Source organism: Rosa chinensis, chromosome 7 (genome assembly GCF_002994745.2).
Source record: "Rosa chinensis cultivar Old Blush chromosome 7, RchiOBHm-V2, whole genome shotgun sequence".
Taxonomy (NCBI): domain Eukaryota; kingdom Viridiplantae; phylum Streptophyta; class Magnoliopsida; order Rosales; family Rosaceae; genus Rosa; species Rosa chinensis.
Window position 1 is genome coordinate 59,747,590 of NC_037094.1, and position 17,387 is coordinate 59,764,976.

General features: G+C 37.3%; 2 protein-coding genes and 1 long non-coding RNA gene across 3 annotated transcripts; 2 read left to right on the plus strand and 1 right to left on the minus strand.

Annotated features, from left to right (window-relative positions):
- Positions 1–2,560: 2,560 nt before the first annotated feature.
- On the plus strand, positions 2,561–5,323 carry LOC112180501. The gene is made up of 3 exons (XR_002928330.2): positions 2,561–2,720; positions 3,615–3,719; positions 5,255–5,323. It is a non-coding gene; the product is annotated as an uncharacterized LOC112180501 (long non-coding RNA).
- Positions 5,324–10,733: 5,410 nt separating this feature from the next.
- LOC112178296 (NAC domain-containing protein JA2) lies at positions 10,734–11,291 on the plus strand. The gene has a single exon (XM_024316456.1). The coding sequence runs from the start codon at positions 10,734–10,736 to the stop codon at positions 11,289–11,291; it is 558 nt and encodes a 185-aa protein (XP_024172224.1).
- Positions 11,292–11,657: 366 nt separating this feature from the next.
- LOC112176276 (pentatricopeptide repeat-containing protein At2g03880, mitochondrial) lies at positions 11,658–17,161 on the minus strand. The gene is made up of 4 exons (XM_024314118.2): positions 14,135–17,161; positions 13,598–13,860; positions 12,470–12,662; positions 11,658–11,795 (listed from the first exon to the last, which is right to left on the minus strand). The coding sequence occupies exon 1, from the start codon at positions 16,834–16,836 to the stop codon at positions 14,398–14,400; it is 2,439 nt and encodes an 812-aa protein (XP_024169886.1). The 5' UTR covers positions 16,837–17,161; the 3' UTR covers positions 11,658–11,795; positions 12,470–12,662; positions 13,598–13,860; positions 14,135–14,397.
- Positions 17,162–17,387: the final 226 nt, after the last annotated feature.

Sequence of the window (17,387 nt, forward strand, 5' to 3'; positions counted from 1 at the left end):
GATACGGAATATACATGAAGGTTCATGGTGGACTTCATTTACCTAAATCAAGTGGCTTAGACCACAGAGAGAGTTTGCAATAAGGTTGAAATGCTCACTAAAGTGACTACTTGATTGGGAAGAGATATGCCTGTGCGTTTCCATAACAAGTTTCAGATTCTATTGCGGTTCATGTTGGACATGATCTTCATTAGAAGCCCTTAAAGAGTTAAGGGAAACCGCTGAATACTTGAAATCCGAGTTTGAGATAAAGGATTTTGGGAGAACACGATTATGTCTCATTTTGGAACTTGAGCATCGTGTTCATAGATGCTTAGGCTTTTTGACAAGGTCAAGCCTTCAAGTACACCCATGATCGTCCGTAGTCTTAATCCTGAAAAAGATCCTCTCCGTCCGAAGGATGATGGCGAAGATGTGCTAGAGGCGGAAGTGCCTTACATAAGTACAATAGGCGCATTATTGTACTTAGCTCAATGCACAAGACCGGACATCTCATATGTTGTGAACTTGTTAGCTAGTTATAACTCTGCACCAACGCAACACCATTGGATTGGTGTAAAAAAAAATCTTTCGGTACTTGAGATGTACGATTGATATGGGCTTGTTCTATCCCTACAAAGAGATGATGGATTCGGGCCCATCACACATCAGGAACGCCGCCAACACTGGCCTGCGTCCTCTATCCCCATCCAAAAATGACATGTGTTTTGGAAGGTTTTGCTGATATTGGGTATCTCTCTTATCCACACAAAGGTCATTCCCAAACTGGTTTAGTGTTCACCATGGGTGAAGACCGTGATATCTTGGAGGTCTACATAATAGACCCTAGTCGCTATATCTTCGAACAATGCATAGATTATTGCTCTTCACAAAGTGGTTCATGAATGTATGTGGATTGGATCCATAATTGCGCATGTTCGAACAATTGTGGTTTGAATTCTACCATAGATGAGCCTACTAGCATTTAGATAATGTTTCTTGTTTTGAAGAAATGAAGCAAGGCTATATCAAAAGTGTCAACACACTACACCAAAAACATTAACATACAACACTTTTTGCACAACGAAAAAAAAAAAAGTGTTGTGTGATGAAGAAAAGTGAATCACACAACATGTTTACAAAACTTCCGTTGTATAAGGTGGTTAAAATTCTGAAGTTTTTATTTAGAAGGTCATTGCACAACGGTTACAAGAATAATCTGTTGTGTGAATCATAAAAAAAATAGCGGCAGATTTCACTCCTAGATTGACTCAAATTCGGCTCCAAATTGGTACTACGTAGTACAACAATATAGTTATATCTGTTGTGTGAGAGTAGCATGCAAAACATGATACAACGGTTTTTTACCTTCTGTTGTGTGATAAAGTGGGAAATATTTGGATGTGCCTTTATTTGGCCCAAAATGGCACTGAAGCCCCCCAAAAACCTCCAAGTTTTGATTGAAATATAGCACCAGATTGATGATCCCACAACCAAATGAGTTGTTTCCGTTGTGTGAATGAGCATTGCCTAGCATGTTACTTTGGTTGCATATTATAGCGGGAACTTTTCCCTCTTTGGAACCTTAGCTGAGGTTTAATTTGTTCACAATTAGACAACAAAACTTTGTCTTTATGTTGTCTGATTCATAAAGAAAAAATTAAAAGCCCGCCTTTGACAACCTAATTAGCTAGCTAGGTTTATTGGATTTGCTGTCTCCCCGTCAACACTTTGTCAAAACAATCGTTTCCTCTGGTCGAGCAGCTCTCTTCTCAACTTCATCAAAAACCACCACTCTCTCATCAAAACACCGTGGGTCTCTCATGAAAACACCATCTGTCATGAGATTAGGTCTATCTCTTAGAAGCCATGCCAACCCATTCCCTCTCTCATCCCCTCACCTGCAAACCAAAAAGGAAGAAGCTTGGAGTTTTGATTCTAAGCAAAATCACCACGAAGGTAATTCCCACCTCAACCAAAACTGTGCGGTTTAAGTTTAATTAACAAGCAGAAGCCCTGACCTTGTTGTTCTTGCGCAGCCGACTTGAAGCCACTGAGCAGATCTCTCTCTCTTTCTCTTTTCTCTTTGTCACTCTCTATTAATGGTGCTCCGGCCACGAACCTGTCTGTAGTGAGCAATTTGATGGCGGATCTCTCATCAAAACCCCATTTGTCATCAAAATATATCTCGATTAGGGCTCGACTGTACTCATCCATCACTTAAGATTATACCCATCTGTACAATCGCTTAAGATTTCGATCTATTCATGGGTTCTTCGTACTGGGGAAAAGATAGAAGAAAAATGGGTTTCAATCTAGACATCGAAATACCAGAGTTGAAACTAGGGTTCTATTCGTGGGTTCTTCGATTTGGGGATTTGGGGGTTTCTCGGCGATTCTTGGTGAGTTTAATTTAGATTTGTTTTGGTGAAAAACTGTGTTTTGTTTGGTTTTTAATCTCAATTATGACCACATTTTGTTGGTTATTCATCAGCTTAGTAGCTTCAAAATCTCATCTTGCTTTGCTTATTTGCTTTCATTGATAGAAAGAATCTTACTTTATTCTATGCCCGGTTAGTTTGCCTTATTTGCAGAGAATCTACAGCAGACCATCTTCTCCAACCATTCCAAGGCCTCTGCATCACTACTTTCAACAATTGGTAATTGCAATTCAAATCCTCTTAGTATTGTCGTTGCTATTCTCCCCCGCAGTTCCCGCCAAGTCCCGTCGCTCAATCTCTGTATGTATTCCAAATGCCTCCATCTCTTTTCGGAAAGAAATTGCAGGTTATTTAGGCTTTCTCAGTTAAATTTTGTATGATTTTGTGTCTACTTTCTTTAGAAATTGTTCACTTCAATGGTAATATGTTGGTGATCTAGTGATGGCTACTGTTGATTAGGTTGAGTAATGAGATGCAGGTTCAATCGGAAATAGCTACTATTTATGTTTTTGAAGTTCAGTAGCTTTGTTGAATTATTGCTAGGTTTGTGCATGTACATTATTGTAGAAACGGTTGCATGATATTGAATATCCTGAAAGCAAAATCTAACTTCAATATTCTGGGGGATCCTCTTTAAAGAACAACGAATGCGCCCCTCAGCAACATGTGTTTTTTTAATTCTATCTCTTTGTAAAAAAAAAAAGTGAATTTATTAAACTGGATAATTAAGTACAAAAGTTGTATAGGATTTCTCGCAAAAAGATTCTGGAGGACGATTGTTTTCTGAATGATTGATGCTTGATTACCATGAGTGCTCTGTCTTTCATCTCTCTCTCTCTCCCTCTACCTTGTCTCCTCATCTTTGTTCATTCTCTTCTTGTGCATTGCAATTATTAAACCATCTGATGGTTTTTGGTACTTAGCTGTTGCTTAGGCGATATTATTACGCCCATGAGTTGTTAATCTTGGGTGTTCACTATTAAAAAAGGCTGGTTTGGAAATTGACTACATGATCTATTAGTTACTTTCAATTCATCTTTATGTCGGCTGTATAAATATGAGTACTTGAGAAATTTTATTTATATGGAATTGAAGTTCACAGGCCAGGAATGAGAATATATAAAGAGAGCTTTCTTGGTCGTGATATCTGAGAACCTTATCTGTGAAATGATGGGATGTTACTCAACTTTGCAGGAAATAGGGTTAGGCTAGCAACTCATGCAAATTTCAAAGATTTTGTCCTTACTGCTGGGTTGGAGTTCTTTCCTTTAGGTGGAGATCCAAAAGTTCTTGCCGAATGTAAGTAAATATTTTTGAACTTTTTTCTTTTTGGATATCCTGCTTACATGATGAGACTTTTTTTTGTTTTTTTGTTCTGGTAATTTTGGTGATTGATAGGTTCTTTTTAATGAAGGACAAGGTATTTACCAACTATCTCGTTTGATCTATCAGACTTATTCATAGCGTGTAAAGTATTAACTTTCGTCTTGTTCTGCTTTATTGAGTAATTCTGGATGTATTTTGGTGCCGGAAATAAACTTGGATATGTTAGAATTGAAGATTCATGCTTTTTTGCCTGTATGTTCCTTCAAGAACACACAAATGTGCACCTAACTGTCTCAAAAGGCTTCAATCAATAGAGTCAGTGATGGGGGTGTTTATGCTAGAATTGGATGTGAGATTGAACCAAATATGTATAGGAGAATATCAGTTTGCACCTTCTGTGAGTTTCTCATTGAAGTTATTTTTTTACTAAGCACCTTCCATACAGCTCACCTCTGAAATGGATATCTACTTCACCGTCCAAATTCCAAGTGCTATCTTGGTAGTCTCTAACATAATTCTAGAAATTGCTGAGGATCACAAGCTTCACACATTTGAATCTGTTAATGAAATATCCAATGATGGCTTTCCTGGGATTTTGAATTCTACAGTGAGCCACATGATATGAATTCTTGATAAATAAAACTCAATGTTACAAATCTACTGGGATTTTGGGAATATGCCATTCTTTATTGGGTGCTTAAAGTTTTTGTACTAAAAAATTGCATTGGCTTGTCCTTCTGTATCAATATTGAAAGGTTCTTTGTTCGGCTCCGTACACTTGTTTTTGGTTTGTCCATAAATGTAAGCTTTAATAATAGCTTTATATTATATCTTTATAGATATGTTCAAGAATAAAGGTTTCTTGCCATCGGAACCTTCGGAAGTATCTATTCAGCGACAACAAATAAAAGAAATAATATTTTCTTTACTTCCTGCGTGGAAAGAACCTTATCCTGATTCGAAAGTCCTGTTTAAAGCAGATGCAATAATTGCCAACCCACCAGCATATGGTTAGATTTCGTCATCTTATTTATTTATTTAATTACTTCTTGTGTTTTCAAGAGAACTAAGAGCTAATGGTATTTGTGGTTACTATAACCACTGAAATAATTGACCTTTTCTTCACATATTGATATTTTGCAAGTCAATTTGACATATTGGTTCCGTGGAAATGAACTAAAACTTTCTTTTGTGTGAGATCTGAGTAATATACAGTGGATCAAGAGAAAAAAATGGTAACAAACTGGAATTTAAATCAAAATTTGTACATATATCTATGAACTAAACTCTGCCAGAAATTATAGTGCTTTTATTCTCTTCAAATTACAACCTTTCCTTTGGAACCAAACTCCCTTATTGGCTAATTAGCTCAATGTCTTGAACTTCTTTAAAAGGCTTCATGCTTATGTTCTATTGGAAAATAATAATAACCAAAAGATCTTTTATTTTATTTTTATGTGGTTTGAAATTATTTTGTGGTCTCTTAATCTTTGCAAATCGTGGTCCAGGGCACTCTCATGTTGCTGAGGCACTAAAAATACCGATTCATATATTTTTCACAATGCCATGGACGCAAGTATTTCTAATTAACTATTATCTTGTTATTGCTTTAGACTTTCTGTGTCCATTGTTTGTTTTGGTGCTATGTGTTTCTTAAAGACACATAATGGATACCAGTATAGGGAATGTTCATCACATATATATAGCTTTTCTAAAGTTTGGTAAATTTTATTAATTTTATTCGTTATCCCTTCTCATTTCCAATGGGGACGTTTTCGGATTAAATACTCAAATACGTGCCTCATCCTAACAAAGGATAATTTTCCTCATTCTTTCATGACTCTATGTTCGTATGTAGCTTCCTATCTTCATATCAGATTTGTATATTTTATTTCTTGATAATATGCTTACTTTTTCTTAGGCCTACCAGTGAATACCCTCATCCTCTATCCTGTGTCAAGCAACATATTGGATATAGAGTGAGTCTCATATCAAACTTAAATATCTTACTGATTTTGATTTGCATTGGTGCTTTTGTTGGCCAGTTCTTTATTTTGTTGTTGAACAATTTTTTCTTTTCTTTTCAACTATCATATCAAATAGTTGATGCATTAATTTGGCTAGCAATTTGAGACATGATAAATGAGTTTAGGAAGAAAAAGCTGAAGCTGAGACATACCACATATTTAAGTGGATACTATAGTACTCCTGCTGACGTTCCCTATGGGTATATATGGAGTCCTCATCTTGTTCCCAAACCTAAAGGTCATATTTAAATCTCTTTCATTCATATGAAAACTTTATATATATGAATTGACATGATATTGGGTCATGGGGTTACTGGTACAATAAGTTGACTGATAAATGGTATATAGAGATTAAATTTGAGGTTTTTTTTTTCATATAGCGTCACAGTTTTCTTCAATGCACTGTGCACTAGGTACTGAGGGACTAACAATTGCTAATATCTATTGAGTTATCAATCTTCTGTTCCTCATCATTCCATGAGTTAAAGATCAGCCCGACTGTTTGTATGTTCTGTTTTCCTGTTGGTAACCTAATTTGGCCATTATGAGTAGACTCCATAATCAGTGTCTACTAGGTCTCTCCTCTAGCTAGCTTCTGAATGTAAGAGCTAACGTCATTATATTGAATATCAAAGAGAGTCATAATTTGATGTCATATTGAGAAAGAGTGCAATAGTGTGTGTTCTGCCATTGCTCAGATTCTTGGTTATACTTTAAATCTGAAGATACATGATTTTCTAATAAACTGATTTCAGTGGGAGAGGAGAGGCAGCAGCCAATACACCCAAGCGGATATTGATCAAGTGCGAAATGAGTCGGGGAAGTTTGTTGTCAACACATGTGTACGAGTCATGAAGTAGCGCACTTGCTGCTGGTACATTTTAGATAAGGAAAGCATCTTTTTTGTGCTTCTCTGCTGGTACATTGTCATGCACCATGTGTGGCATGTTTTGGAACAATATATGTGTGGATTAGCTTTTTGTTGTCCCAGGTAGATGGGCATGCACTAGAATGCTCTTCTTGTGTAAAATGTTGGTTTCAATGATTGGGAAATGCACCCTTTTTGCTTTTGAAGTTTAAAGTATTGGTTATATGAATCATTTGATGGTTTGCAATGTTTTGTATTTGATAGAGTACTGTTCATTTGGTAAATGGACCAAATGAATGCACAATCTCAGGAATTGGATGTTCAAATGATCACACAACAAATTAGATATAATGATCACTGCCTGTTGTCTGAATGGTTAAAAATGAGACAAAAATACATTGTAATCAATCATATCATACATCGATTTTTAAGGAATCAGTGTCTTCTGATTTACACTCAGACAACAGAATTAATTGAACTCTGTTGTCCTACAAGTTAATCACACAACATAACCAATTGAACTCTGTTGTCTTAAATTTAATCACACAACAGATATAGTCCAAGAACTGAAGTTGGAAGAGCAATCAGACAACAGAAAAAATAAAAAAATGTTGTCTGATATGCATAACCTACAACAGCTTAAAACTGGCACTGTTGTCTGAAGACAGAGCCTCAACTGCTGCGCAGCTGCGCTTGGCATCTGCCGAGCCATCTGCCGAGCTATCACACAACAGTTATAATATATACCTGTTGTCTGTGTTTTTATCACACAACTGTGTTCCACCATTGTCTGATTTTTCATCAGACAACGACTCACTCTACAATGGTGGGACTCCAAATTCCACAACGGTTTTCTGCCGTTGTCTAATAACATTTTTGGTGCAGTGACACCAATGATAATCAGCAACAACAGACTCTCCTTAATATCAAAGTGAACTAGGTTCGATTTGAGGACAATGTGGTAGACTGGCTCACTAAGTCATTGCCTAAACTCCACTTTCAAGAAACATATTAGTAGCATCGTTTGCGGAAGTTATCCGAACTCTCATGACCGTAGTCATCAGGGGGAGATGTAGACATTAGCGGAAGGTGTTTACATGTATGGTCTCGGAACGTGAATGGTGTGTTGTGCTCTTTTTCCCATTCAACCGAGGTTATTTGTCCCACAGGGTTTTTGTTACTCAACAAGGTTTTTAATGAAGCAACAAGAAGAGCACCACGTTTGGGCGACACAAGGGGGAGTGTTCAAGTAAATCCAGAATATGTGTCTGGCCAAAACTCTAGGTTACTTGACCTAGTTGTAATAGGGTTTTGAATTAGAGATATTCTCAGAGATATTCATAGATATCCGATTAATTGTACGATCATCTTTCCTTGTACAACTCTGATTCTATGTCTTGTAATTCTCTATATAGATAGACCCCTATTATCAATGAAAGCACGACCCAATTCTCTTCCAATTTTGATTTTCCTTAAACATATATAACTTTTGTTGAATTTGGTGAAATTTTGGTAATCGATCGAAAATTTCAAAATTCGGAATTTCAGGTTTCGATTCTTGACGATTCGACTGTTGATTGAGTGAATTTTCATTATGATGTTAGAAATATCGATTTTACGAAGCCCTTGAAGTTTGAGCTGATCTCGCTGTGATTTCGGATTATCGAGAATTTCGATGAAATATTAAGTTAGGGTTTCAGAGTTTCCTATGAATTCAAATATAGTTAAATATTAATTTATTTCTGATGAGAATGTCACCTGTGAGTACTAATTTTGATTTGTGATTTCTTTGGATTTCATTTCACATATGATTTATGGTGTTCGATAAATAATCCAGATTATGTTTTAATTATAATTATGATTTCCAATAAATAGTTTGGATTTTTTGTTTTATTTGTGATTTATGGCCTCTGATAAATATCTTGCATTTGAGTTTGGTTGTGATTGGAATATATGTTATTGATTGATTTTGGTTATGATTTATGGAAATCATAATTATTGATGGGAGTATTTTATGCCGGTGAATTTGATAATGATTCGATAGATGTGTTCATTTGTTCGAGACACTAGGAGAAAGGGGATGGACTAGTGGTCTCGATTCGTAGCACCAAGAGAGAGAGAGGATGAACTGGTAGCCATGGCAGGATATGAGTCACCAAGAGAGAGGGGATAGACTGGTGACTGATGTTGTTATTGTGGCATCAGAAGAGAGGGAATGAACTAGTGGCCGATACTGTAGTTGTGGCACCCGAAGAGAGGGGATGAATTAGTGGCCATGGAAGAAGATGAGGCACCAAGAGAGAGGGGATAGACTGGTGACCGATGTTGTTGTTGTGGTATGAGAAGATAGGGGATAAACTGGTAGCCGATACTATAGTTGTGACACCAGAAGAGAGGGGATGGACTAGTGGTCGATATTAGTATGACACTAGAAGAGAGGGGATGAACTAGTGACTGATATAATTATGGCACTAGAAGAGAGGGGATGGACTAGTGGCCATTAGGATTGTTCATTTGAGATAAGTATGCTGCAATCGTAAGATGTGTTTTGAGACCTTTATGATTGATGATTTATCCATTTTTTGGTATAAATAGATTCTCTTAATGTCACTATTTAGTTTATACTGGAATTTAGTTGTTGTGATTCATGGGTTGTGAGCTACATATTGGTTGTTATATGGGGAGCAGGTAGGCTCCAGGAATTTGAGGTTGGACTTGTACTATTAGAAGTGTATGGTTTGTTTTGCAGGATTAGGTAGTCCATTTTTAGGTGGAAGTTATGCCAAATTGTTGGTAGAATTTCTCCTAAGTGTGGGGCTCCTTCGGATTTCATGGTGAAATTCAGGCTGGTCCTGTCATAGCGAATGTGTAAAGTAATAATTGATAATATAAATATAACAACATATCACAAATTGATGAAATACATAAAATAAATAGCATATAAAAATTCATAATACATAATCAAGAACTTTTAACAATTTGTAATTTCTCAATTAAACATTTCTCAAAATATCATTCTATAGTCCTTTGCTTTTTCCTTGTATCTAAACTAAATCGTGCTGCATTCTTAATTTTCTGCAATGCATACAACAGATTACGTATATGTTTTTCATTTTGTAGCAAGTAGTTATTCAAAGTTTGGTTGCTTGAAATGCCTCTTTTGAAGAAACATTTGGTAGAGCACAGCTATTATCTATATCCTGATCATCTTCGGTAGTAGAATTCATTACCCCTTCAATGATCTCTTTATAAGTGGGCGATTCCATCACTGTATCATTTTCACTAGGATAATTCAAAAGATGCTCAACTTCCATCGCATTTCTATAACGTAGACCAAATATGGCTTCACGTAATTTATGGATGTCCTCATCTTCACTAACTTGTGGTTCAGAAGCCACATCTTCATTTGGTTGGCTGATAGAGAGCTGAAACTTTTGTTGAACCCATTGTTGTAAATCTTTTTTACTAGAAACTGGATGCTCATTTTTATACTCGCATAATGCTCTCCACATCTCATCAGTTAATGTAGATTTTTTCACACTTTTCAAATGAGACTCCATGGAGGAATAATGTCAAAATATGAGACCAAATAATCCGAATAAGTTTCTATGTAGTGTTTTTTTTTTTTAGGGGGAAGACGTCAAGTAGCTTCTATGTAGTTTAATTCTTCTTCATCTTGAAGTTATTTATAGGCATTACATTGTACTATACTCAGAAAATAAATTAGTGTAATAGGATTAGGAATCCAACTAGGAATACGCAATCTAATGAAACTAGACTAAGTTATTAGGGGGTAATAAGAGTAATTAATGAGGTCAGTTTGACGTCATCTATCCAACGGTCATATTACCAACCTTTAAATTCAAATTGCCTCTTCGTTAATAGTATAGTACCTCAGGAATGAGGTCAATTTAACCGTTTAACCTCAACGTCTCTCTCCAACGGTCGTATTTCCTAATCTCTCTATAAATTCATCCTTGCCCTCCTGTGAACTGATTCTCACACTTGCTGTTTCTCTCTCCCAAATCAGTAGTCTTCATTCTCCTACCTCACAAACCAATCTTATTTGCTCTCTATTGATCGTCAACAAGGATGGAATTAGGTTTTCCAGTGGGTGTGAGATTTTATCCTACTGACCGGGAGCTGGTGGGTCACTACCTCCACAACAGAGCTGTTATGGGTGACCAGTTCCAGACCAAATTCGTCTCCGATTGTCCTGATTTTTATGGACAAAACGAGCCTTGGGTTATTTGGGACTTTTATGGTGGGAATAAATCTAGAAATGTAGAGGCTCTCTATTTCTTCACACATCGCAGCAAGTTGAATCCCACCGCTGAGTGCTTTGATCAGAAGGTGGGTTCCGGAACTTGGAGGGAGCAGCACTCGGAAGATGTTGTTGCCAAGGATGACAGTGTTATGGGAATCAGTCGACATTTTCTGTATGAGGGTGGATGTGATTCTCATCAGAATGGGGCTTGGTTGATGCAAGAGTACCAGATCGTGACTACCACTCACAACAATGATGCTACTGATCAAGAACTTGTACTCTGCACCTTGAGGAAGAACCCTGAAAAACTACCACTACCAACAACAGCTACTGCGAAGAATGGTAATGATGTAGAGGATTATTGTTCAAGGTCATCAACCTAGCTAGAAACCCAAGGAGCAGAGAGACTTGTGATCAGCAACAAGCTGGCAGCAGCACTCTTGTTGATCAAGATCATCATCAGCCGATCGATTATGGTGGAAGAGAGTAATAATAATCACAGGTTAAAACTCTGAAGAATTTGCTCTGCTGTGTAAAGGAAATTTGTAAACTTCAATGAATGAGATTCATGAGAGTTTGATTGTAGAATAAGTCAAGAGAAAGAGTATCGTGGACTCAATTAGCACATTGTATGAAATTTTTTACCATCATTATCAGTCATACTCGGTTAACATTGAGTGTACAATTGTTTCTTTCGTGAAAAACAGGAAATCCTGTGTATTGAGAGAAGTGGCTATGAGATTGAATGTACAGTAGGCAAAATTGCAATTGTTTTTTTATCGAAGTTTACGACGGTGTGCTCCCAGGCAGTCCTGGCGTTTAAAAAGCTTGCATGCCCCTGCCAAGATAAACCTGTGATAGGTATTCCAATCAAATTGTCTTGCTTCCTGCATCAGTAAAAGAAATCCCAAAAACAAAATGGAGATTAGAGTTTGACAGTACACATCCCAGTGAAAACACTCAATAAGACTCATATTTGATTTTCTCAGCAATGAGCTTTCAAAATCTTTGGCCTGAATGCAGAAAGATTTCAGGCTGAAAACTAAACCGTCAAAAAGAAAAGGACTTGATGAGTTGATGATAGCTAAGAACTATGTTAATATTCAGATATATTAACCCGATGGATCCTAACCAGAAGCACACAGCACCCTACCTAGCCCAATGTAGACAATGTAGAAGCTCATCTTCGTCAAAAAAAATTGAACCTTACTGTGGACAATCTTCAGAGACCAAACTTCCACAACTGAAAGTGGCTAAAATATGATATGCCAACCAATTTTACATTTTCCAACATAAAGTGCTTAGGGAAATTAGTTTTTTTTTTTTTTTTTTTAAACAAAAAGAAAAAAGAAACATAAAGGTTAAAATAATATAACGACATGTTCAAAAAAAAAAAAAAAAAAAAAGGTGCCCTACTTATCTACTTCTTCAGTCCAGCAGTCCAACTATTGGTTGGTTCCAAATTATACTCTCATATTTCATTTCCTAATTGACTAATAATTTTTTTTTCCTTTAACTAAATCTGATTGAAACTGTCAGAAGAAAGGAGCTTAAATCATACCGATATATCAAGTTCTGCCAAAACTGGATTTTAATGAACTCTGCAAAGCGAGCAGTGTCAGTCACGTGGAAAAACACTTGAAGTGTGAAGCTCTTCAGCCCTCTCCTCATCTCTAGCAGTCAAGTTAATTAGAGATCAACTGTCTAATAGTTTCCAGTAAAATCCCTCTGTTTGACCCTGTACGATTGCATACCTGGAAAACAAGAAGCACATTCAAAACAAATAGAACTACAAAAGTGAGAAGTTTCTATGCAAGAGGGTTGATGGGTGAGGTGTACTAGTACCACCTCGCAGTAGCTTCTGGCATTGATGTTTAGATCTGTGAGATCTGATATAACTGTTGAGCTTTCACTTATACCATTGGAAGCGTTTGAGTTATTTGAATATTCAAGTACAAGTCAAATAACTTCGAAAAATAAACAGAAGTGAGTTATCAACTCACTTCTTCCTAGTCGAGGGACAGATCCTTCTACTTAGTTGTCTAGATATGGATATTATAGAGAAACAACGAACAAAGATATTTTGGGATTCTTTTATAAAATCAATGAAAAAGTATAGTCAGAACACAATTGGCAATCTCAAAAACTTATGTTGGCAAGGTTCACTCTCATCAATCATCACCATTGTTACTCATACGGCCATCTACTATTGAGAATGAAGGGTTTTGCTTTCGGGTTTTTCTTTTAAGTAATTAATAGGCATGCTCTCTTTCCACTAATTGAAATGGCATAAAATGAAAGTAGACAAGTTGTTGCCAAATATGATTATATGTATCTCCCATCAAGTTCAAGCTTCCTGAATGCTAAACTCAGGCCTGGCAGCCGCAACCAATCATATAAAAATTTAACCCAATGATCATGTGCTATATCAGAGACTATATTACCAATTATTTGCATTAATTTTCAACTGCAAGCATGAAAAGGAAGGCATCCATAATCCTCCTCACATTAAAGCATTATGTAGGCATGAATGCATAACCATCAAGCATGTGTTTTTGCAAAAATCTAGACAGAAACAATTTAAAGCTCGAATAATATATATATATATATATATATATATATATATATATATATATATATAATGCCAGATTATCTTTATTGAGGTTGCAACTGATTTCTTGACATTTACCTTCGCTGCCAGTTCCAAACAACCACATGGCACAGTTGTTAATTCCCAACGGTCGAACCCAAACAGCCAACTAAGTAATTCGATGATTATTCGAATCAAAATCTGGCCTCCACTTCTGCAACGGATGGGGGGAATGGCCTATCCATAATTGGTGCAGGGAAAAGCTTGCTTCTCAGTAAGAATATCATATTGAGGTCCTTCAAGCTTTGAAATTAGAAGCTGGAGGTCACTTTCAAGGTACATGTTTTGAACTCCCACAACCACTGGCCATTAAACGCAATTAATTAATTTTGTAAGATGCTAGATCTCAAATAGAACTACGTACCAAAAAGTCTTTCTGGTGCCACTTAACAAAACGTGTCAAATATAACTAAACCCACATATGAAGTGAAGATTCCAAAGATTGTACCGGGTAGGCACTGATCCCAACATATTAAAATGCTTGGAACTAGGTGCTTACAAAAGTTCAAGTGCTAGATTCTAGATAACTCGCATCATAATTCATATATAGTAACAAGAATTGGAACTAATACTAACCTTTTAGTCAGTGTTCAGTTACTGTCATAGGATTGAGGAATATTGCTTATAGAAGTCCCAGCAGTTTCAAATTTTCATCTGTGTCAAACATGAAAGATTCTAAACTGTAGGTTCATCAATGAAAATCCAGATCTACATAACCCAAAAACATCAGAGAAGAAGGGAAAAAAGTAGAGGGAGTCGCTCAACCAGTGAAGTGTTCCACCATGAACCGACCAATTGATTTCCCACCAATAAAGAAAAATGCTTAGCCGATGAAGTTTCTACCAGTAGTCATCACAAGAACACTTCCCTTCTTTAAAATGATGAAAACAATTTGAATCCCTCAATATAATATGACGAAGATAAACCCGTGATATATATTTCATTGCAGTATGACAATCTCCACAAACCCGGAGATTCTTAAAAACTCGAATTGGTGCCCCTGGCGGTGTGGTGAGAAGGCCAAAAGCAATGGCCAACTTCTCGCTGTGATATGCTAGGCCAAGCTCCTTCCCCTCTTTATCCATGTCATGTAGTGCAAAATTCATATCTGGCATGTATCCAGCTTCCTTTGTAAACATCATGATCTCATCAATTTTTGAATATATTTCAGTTGTGCATGAATGGCTTCTGTCTTCAGACATAAAGGTATGAACTTGGCCGTTCATCTCAATCCAACTACATCCAGGCTCCTTAAGAATTCCCTTTGATTTCATCAGTCTTCTGATTCTTGCCGCATCTTCCCATCTACCAGCTGCAGAATACATGTTAGATAACTGAACATAAGGCACAGCATTCATAGGCTCCAATATAAATAGGTTCTCTGCAGCCCTCTCTCCCAGCTCTATTTTCCCATGTACTCTACATGCAGCAAGTAGTGCCTTCCATACAGTCCCATCAGGTTCTACAGCCATTTGATTAACTAATGCCTCAGCCTCGTTAAGCCTCCCTGAGCGCCCCAAGAGGTCAATCATACATGCATAGTGCTCAGGACCTGGTTTTATTCCATAAACCCTATTCATCGATTCAAAGTAGTACTGACCTTTTTCTTGAAGACCAGCATGGCTACAAGCAAATAACAAGCCAATAAAAGTAATGAAGTCTGGTTGGGTGCCAGTTGCAAGCATTTGATCATAGAATTTTAGAGACTCCTTTCCTCTACCATTCTGGGCATAACCAACTATCAAAGCTGTCCAAGTAATCACATTTTGAACTTGCATAGAATCAAAAACTCTATTAGCCTCTTCTAGACACCCACACTTTGCATACATCGTTACAAAGGAATTATCTACTGATAATGATGCTTGAAGGCCAGACTTGATGAAATTTGCATGAATTTGTTGGCCAAACTCCAAAAGTGTCAGTTCTGCACAGGCACTCAAAATGCTGGCAATGACAAATTGGTCAGGACAGATCCCTGCATCCCTCATCTCGCAGAATAATTTAAGTGCTTTTTCATGAGTGCCATTCTGTGCATAGCCTGTTACCAGAGAGGTCCAAGAGATAACATCTTTGTCTGGAATATGCCTAAACATCTCAAGTGCAGATTCTATATTTCCCTGTTTAGCATACATATCAACCAGAGCATTGGCTACAAGTTGATAAACCTCAAATCCAGTCTTAACTATCAGACAATGAACCGCCATTGCATTTTTAACGTCCTTCAGTGCAGCAAATGAGTTCAGAACTGATGGATATGTATAATCATCAATCTTCATTTCACTTGAACGCATTTCTCTAAACAACGATAAAGCTTCTCGTGTAAACCCCTGCCTTACACATCCAACAATCATCGAGTTCCAAGAAACAACATCGTCAACCTCCATGCTTCTTAGTGCCTTCTTTGCACTGATATGATCTCCACATTTCACGTACATGTCAACCAATGCACTTTGAACAAACACATTAGGCCCAAAACCAGTCTGAATAATGCATCCATGCACCTGAGCCCCAAAACCAAGGGCTAAAACCGACGCAGCAGCAGTCAATACGCTAGGGAATGTGAACTGATTGGATTCAACCCCTCGTGCTCGCATATCCCGAAAACACTTCAATGCCTTCAAGCCATCCCCATTCTGAGAGTACCCGGTAAGCATGACAGTCCACACGACATGATTTCTCCTATCCCACAAACTCTCAAATACACATTCAGCTTCAAAAACGCGCTTGCACTTTGCATACATGTCAACCAAACCAGTAACTACATCAACATTACTATCAAACTGGGTTTTCACCATATATCCATGCACCATTTCACCTCTTTTGATCAAACCCAATGCAGCACACAACCTCAGTACACTGCCCAATGTGTACTGGCTCGGCCTTTCTCCCCCAAGCTGCATTTGCCAAAACGATTCAAAAGCTTCGCTTTGACACCCATTTCGACAATACCCAGATATGAGTGAGGACCAAGTTATGGCAGTCTTACTTGGGGTGGCATCAAAGACTTGTTTAGCTTCGGTTAGTCTTCCTGAATTGGCATAAGCAGCTATCATAGTATTCCAAGTGAACTCATCTCTGCTCGGCATTTCATCGAACACTTGGCGGGCATCATCGATTCGACCAGAAACAGATAACCGCTTTAGTAGTAGATTGGAGTCGAACTTAGACTGGGTTGCATCCACAATGCTATGGATGAAATGGGTTGAGACTCGTTGCTCGAACTGATAAGCATTGTGGTGAAAAGTAAAAAACTTTGAGTGTAATTTGTTCATAATCATAACCCGTGGTAACTTCTCGATGCCTCTCTATATTTGCTGGAGCAAATGCCCGTGTGATTTGATTCACCACCTTTGCTTATCACATCAGACTCAAGCTTGGAATAACAAGCGTCAAACTGTTCTTTTTTCTTTTTCTTTGGTTCAGCTACTAAATGCGACTTGTGAATCGAGTCACGCGATATAGTTCAAATTTTTTACCATATAAAATGATGATGTCGGTTACCCAATTCAACTAGTATAAAATTCGGTAACTTGGTAATTAGTTTATCGTTAACCCAACGATCTCAGGAGACGAGTGTACTAAACTCGAATATTGAGGGTCACTTTCTCTCACAAGTCACAACGATATAGCCATGAAACTGGACCTGTGCTTATACTCCCTGTTGTTTTAGGCGAGTAAGTAACTTTCAAAACCAAAGTAACGAGGAACGAGTCTGATTTGGGGATTTAATAACAAGAAGAGAAAACATACAACAGTCACAAACTTGAAGAGGAAATAGAACAAGAAGAGACTAGAAACAACAATCACAAACTTAAATAAGGAAATAGGC